This window comes from Meriones unguiculatus, chromosome 3, assembly GCF_030254825.1.
Source record: "Meriones unguiculatus strain TT.TT164.6M chromosome 3, Bangor_MerUng_6.1, whole genome shotgun sequence".
NCBI lineage: Eukaryota > Metazoa > Chordata > Mammalia > Rodentia > Muridae > Meriones > Meriones unguiculatus.
This window is the reverse complement of record NC_083351.1, coordinates 122,565,497-122,571,496: the sequence shown is the minus strand read 5'-3', so window position 1 is coordinate 122,571,496 and position 6,000 is coordinate 122,565,497. Positions and strand designations below refer to the sequence as shown.

The 6,000-nt window shown below is 43.6% G+C and overlaps 1 protein-coding gene across 1 annotated transcript in view; it reads left to right on the top strand.

Annotated features, from left to right (window-relative positions):
- Positions 1-6,000, top strand: part of Slc45a2 (solute carrier family 45 member 2) — a 32,321-nt gene continuing 26,321 nt past the window's right edge. The window contains exons 1-2 of the mRNA XM_021649375.2: positions 1-1,508; positions 3,337-3,513. Of these exons, the coding sequence (XP_021505050.1) occupies positions 1,124-1,508; positions 3,337-3,513 (562 nt within the window). The 5' untranslated portion in view covers positions 1-1,123. The remainder of the gene's footprint in view (positions 1,509-3,336; positions 3,514-6,000) is intronic.

Genomic DNA, 6,000 nt, shown 5'->3' with positions numbered 1-6,000 from the left:
TCCAATAATGAAAATGTGACCCAACTGAAGTCTTTAAAACAGAATAAATGTAATTAGACGATGACATTGACAATAAAAGGCAGATACAGTGAGGCCATCCAGACATGAGCAGAATCAAGGAGCCAGGATCACAGCCAGGACTGCAGGAACAATCGCTACGAGGAGTTAGGAAGACCCAGCATTCCAGTGTGGCTCGTGGAAGGGAGGTTCACGGTGGACATGAAGTCAATGCCAAAAATATCAAGGGACGAAAAAATTGGGACATACTCTTTTTCTCTTTCACCTCTGGCTTTTCACCTAAGTTTCCTGTTGGCCATAAATAGCTAGAAGCCAAAGAGCAAGGGAGACTGGGAAACGTAGTTCCGCAAGAGCAAGCAAAGTAGGTACTGACTGGTACAAAACGGACTGTATATACTCCATTCATTCAACTTGTATTTACTAGCAGATATTTTGAGGGGACCTAAGAGATGCCAGGCTAGAAGTTGGGGATGCCCTAATGAGCAAAATCAATGTGATCTCTGTCCTGAACAGCACGGCTAATTAACAAAGGATATAAAATTCTCAGAACTATCTCACCTAAAAATGTATTAAGTGCAAAGAGAGAAAAGTTCAGAGGGTTATGTGACAGCTAATGATTTGGGTGAAGGGTGAGGTCCTCCACCGTTTTAACTCTTGCAAACTTGTCTCTTAAGCTCTATGTAGAAAATGTGAATTCAGGAAAAGGGAATACCCAGATCTATAGAAAGAAGTTTATAGAAATTATTAGATTATTTACATTTTTATTTAGTTCCTGTATAAAGAGACATCATGATTTTAAAACTATGAAAGTGATGTTTGTAAAATTGTGTGTGTGGAGAGAGAGAGCTGTGTGAAAGAAGATCTTTAGAAAAACACTAGCATTTTAAGGACCCAGAGGGTTACCAACAGCTAATCTCTGTCATGCTTCCAAGTGCCAACACCCCCTTTGCTTCTCGTAATAACTTGTGATCTTGGAGGCATGAAAGAATTTCAGCCCCTCCTCCAGTCTTCCTATCTCTGCCGGTTGCTCAGACAGGCTCCATGTCAGACCCAGTTGGGAGCACAGACCTGAAGAGCACGCAGGAAAGTTATTCTCTCCGTGGTCATGAGCGGCAGCAATGGGCAGAATGACACCCATACCTATCAATCCTTAGCAGAGAACTGCCCCTTTGGCTCCGTGGAGCAGCCCAGGAGATCCACGGGAAGACTCGTCATGCACAGCATGGCCATGTTTGGCCGAGAGTTTTGCTATGCGGTGGAGGCAGCTTACGTGACTCCAGTTCTGCTCAGCGTGGGCCTGCCAAAGAGCCTGTACAGCGTAGTGTGGCTCCTCAGCCCCATCTTGGGATTCCTGCTGCAGCCTGTGGTGGGATCGGTCAGTGATCACTGCAGGGCCAGGTGGGGCCGCCGGAGACCCTACATCCTGACGCTGGGAATCATGATGCTCTTGGGAATGGCTCTCTACCTCAACGGAGACGCTGCTGTATCCGGTAGGTGGATTGCACAGGTCTAACAGTTAGCCGTTGGGGTAAAATGTCATCAGGATTTTGTTGCTGTTGTTGTTTCTGAGACAGGGTTTCTCTGTGTAGCCTGGACTTGCTTTGTAGACCTGGCTGGCCTCTAACTCACAGAGATCCACCTGTCTCTGTCTCCCCGAGTGCTGGGATTACAGGTGTGCACTCGGTTGTCATCAGTATTTTAAAATGCCTTTTAGAAACTTGCTGGAGGTGACCCTCTCTTCTAGCAGTGAACTTCCTCCCACCGTTTGAATAACCCCAAACCTGAGGATGGGAAGCCTTTGCTGCTAGAAACATTACTACCTTGTCTTTCACTATTGTAAGGTCTTTAAATGGGATTGAATGTTTTAATCTATTTCATCAAATTATATTGTTAAATTATTTTACTTATTTATCAGTTGAAGGATTTTTGAACCTATTATGCCTCATGGAATACTTTGTCAAATTGTCCAACTATAAGCATTTTGTAACAAATCACCTGCTGGGTATGAATAAGAGTTAATTCTGGCTGTTTAACATTTTAGTTGACACATGGCACAGGCCTGTCAGCTCTGGGGGGCATTTTTACATTGCAAGTTTTGAACAACAAATTTGGTGTGAGAGCGATATTTCTAGCTACAAATCTGCTACTAACTCCTAAGTACGTGGTGGCAGTATATTGAAAAAGAGATCATGAAGGGACACATATTTTCAGACTGTGTATGCCGGCAGAATGAGTGATTCTGACACAGGACAGGCAGGTACCATTTGTTGATATTCAGAAGGATGTACAAATATAGAAATGGAGGTGCAAAAAGGAAATGTAAGACAAGTACTTGAGGGAAAGAAAAAGAGGGTGGGTTTGATTTTCACTTTCATATTGGAATGTTTCAAACACATCAATATATTATACACTAGTGTTAGTTTAACAAAAGAAACTTTAAGTAAGGAAAACAATGTATATCATTCTCAGAGGACTGGGTAGATGAATAGAGCATATGGATAAAATGGATCCTACTTAAGCGTTACAGAGTATTACAGAGGCTTTCTTGATAAGCCAAAGGAACTTGCCAGAGTTGGTTGAGGAGAGACATGGTCTTCATTTGTCTAGGTCATTCAAAAGTGTGTACCAAGGGGCTACAGAGTGACGAATTCTCACACTCACCCCCTTCCACCTGTCAAGCCAGAGTCTTGGGAAATGGGGCCAGCAATCTGTGTTTTTATAGGACCTTTCAGATGGCTGTCAGGTACTCCAGAGGTTCGGAAGCTTCTGTTTGGGTACTTCTGCACAACCATGGGTCTGCACATTCATAACTAGATGCCTGGTAGTGTAGCCATGGCTGTAGCTGGGATGTGAAAAATTTTCTTCAGTTTATTTCATGCCATTATTATCTTTAATTTAAAGAGATGTCATTAAAACCCCAGACTATTCAGATAGTTTATAACCCAGTTCTTTTTAGAATAGTCATAAGATTGAGCAGCCATCACCATCCTGCACTTCCAGAATATTTTCATCCCCTTCCCTAAAGAAACCCACTACACCCTGGAAGTCACTTTCCTTTTTTTCCAGGCACTAGGCAATCACTAACTTACTTTTTTCTATAGATTTGTCTTTCCTAGGCTTTCAATTGCATACTTTCTTAAACATGAAAAAAAAAGAGCCTTTTTTAAAGATGTAAAACCAAAACTACAGAGCCCCAAAAGAAGTGATTTGATAACAGTTTAAGTGAAATAAAAAAAAATCAAAACAAACAAACAAACAAAAAAAAACGTGGATTGTTTTAAACGTGGTTGAGAAGACCAATGTTTGTTTCTCTTTTAGCTTTGGTTGCTAACCCCAGGAAGAAGCAGATTTGGGCTGTCAGCCTCACCATGATAGGTGTGGTTCTCTTCGATTTTTCTGCTGACTTCATTGATGGGCCCATCAAAGCCTACTTATTTGATGTCTGCTCCCACCAGGACAAGGAGAAGGGCCTCCACTACCATGCCCTCTTCACAGGTAGGGAATATTCCAGAAAGTCTCTCCTTCAGTTTTGCAAACGGGGAGAAATGTCAGTGGAAGACATGAAGTGTCTCTGTGCTTGGAATCCTGTGGATGAATGGATCAGTTGATCGGAAGCCCCTATCACGTGCTATGGCCTGTCTCAGTTCATTTCTCTGAACAAAGTAAGCTCATGACCGGGGCTGCGGAGTTCTTGAAAAGGAAGTTTACATAAAAGGCTTCTTTAGGACGCTGTGGAAATGTGTCCAGCTGAAGCATAAAGGAGCCCTGTGCACCGAACCTGCCCTTTAGAGCTGTGAGCCTCAGGCATCCGTCATGCGGCATTAGACTTGCTTAAGGATGGTTAAAAATGCATGTTTCTGGGTTCTTCCTCTAGTTCCGCTGATTCGCTGTATCTCAGATGGGGCCCAGGGATTTGCCTCTTGTTTGATAAGGACCCCAGATGATGTGGCATGTAGCCTAAGAAATACATTTAAAACCAAAACTAGAACTGAAGCAAGCAAACAAAACCCCAGCCTCTTCAAGAGTTCTTCATTATATAGAGAAATCACCCTGCTCCCTTATAAATGTCTTGTTGGGTGGGCTTAGAGGGCTGTCTCCATTCCTAGGGGGCTGTTGTCAGCCTCCCTTGATCACCACTGGGCTGTTTCCTAAAGCAGTGCTTGGTAGCACACCAGGCAGGAGCTAGATCCAGGTAACATGAAAAGTGAAGGCAGGATCTCAAGTCAGAGGGATTTCTATGTCTAGCATCGGTACTCTACCAGGCCACTTTATTATATCGTCTTTACGTGTACTTACATTTTGAGGAATCCTATCCCCTTCCACGGCCATGTAGGGCCCTACCTCCTAAGCCAAGATTAGTTCCCGCGTGTGGAAGCCACCGAGTCTAGCTTTGTCGTTTTGGCAAATACCTGAGTAGTGAAACCAGGAAGGGATCAGGCTGTCCTGGTGCAGCAAGCTGTTCCCACCCATTTTGGGGAGGGCAGAAGGGCCGCCCTCTCTGTCAGTGGCCCTTGGCCTCCATGTTTCTGGAGGTATAAATGCTGCAGATAAAGTCAGAGTTTGAGAAAATTCCTGCCTCATCTTTGCTCTTACTGCTCAGCAACCCCATTTCCTTGCCGGGATGTCTAGTGAGGTGGAAGTTTTACTCTTGTTGTTAACCACAGCAGGAGCTCTTAACCACTCAGCCTCATTAACCCACAAGCTATTTTCACCTGTACCTCAGGCCTTATTTCCCACCGATTCTCTCCACATTCTCTGTGCTCTGAGAGACTCTGTCTCCAGTGCAGACATCAGGTGTGCTTCATTCATTGCTCCCTGGCTCTCTGAGCATCAATGGTCACATCGGATCTGCTCAAAATAATACTAACATCACAATGATGCAAGAGGGAACTGCCCTTTTCTTCTTCCCTTTTTTTAACTTTTAATAATGTTTTTATTTACTCTCTGAGAATTTCAAGTATTATATTATATTTCAAGTATTATATCATACTCATTTCCCTTCTCCAACTCCTCCCAGACCCTCCCCCCTTTTCTCCTCCAGGTTGAAGGTCTGTCTCACTCACAACGTCCCTTCGAAAATAAATAAATGCTTTGAAATTCCCACCCTCCTCCCAGAGAAACTGTCCTTTACTCTTTTTTTTTTTTTATTGCAATTAGACTTAATTTCTAACTTGGCTTTGGACTCAATCCACAAAAATAATCAAAATAATAATAAAAAAATAATCAAAGTGAAAAAGTTTCTTGAGTGGCTGGATAGCAAGGGGTTCTGTTGGGTGGATTTCTCGAGCAGGGAGAGGTGGGCTGTGCCTCACCATTTACACAGCCCTCAGTGCTCAACCCCTGACGGTTCTCTGGGTAGTCTGTTCGGCCACGCGACTGCTGCAGCCTGGCTGGCTTGAAGAACAGAAAGGTAATCCTCACAGCTATGGAGGAAGGCGATCCAAGGTCAGAGTGTTGACGGGGATGGCTCTAAGAAAGCCTCTCTTCCTGACTCTCAGACATCTGTCTTCTTGTGTCTCTTTATGTGCTCACATGATCTCATCTCTGCCCATGTGCGCCTTCCACCTCACTCTCACTGCCCCCCTGGGGTGTCTTCCTGTCTAGGGAAGTGGGTTCTGTTAGAGTAGGGTTTCTCCCAGCCTCCTTTAACTGTAAGCACCTCCTTAAAGTTTCTATACAGTCACTAGGGGTTTGGATATCAGCGCACGAACTTGAGGACAGGTCTACTCTGGTTCATAAAGCAGCATTTTAACTTTCCTCTCATTAATCCTGAGCCTAGCTTCCCTTCTAGGAAAAGGCTTCCTGTTGATTGAACATGCCTACTTTCCCCTCCTTTTATTCTTCCTCGGTCCCTTTTCACTTTCCTTCCCACCATACTGGAGATAGTCTAGAATTTTTGAATAAACATAAGAGCACAAAAGTTCTTATGCTCAAAAAAAACATAAAAGGGTATTTTCTATGTCTTATTTTGTTCTGTTTATG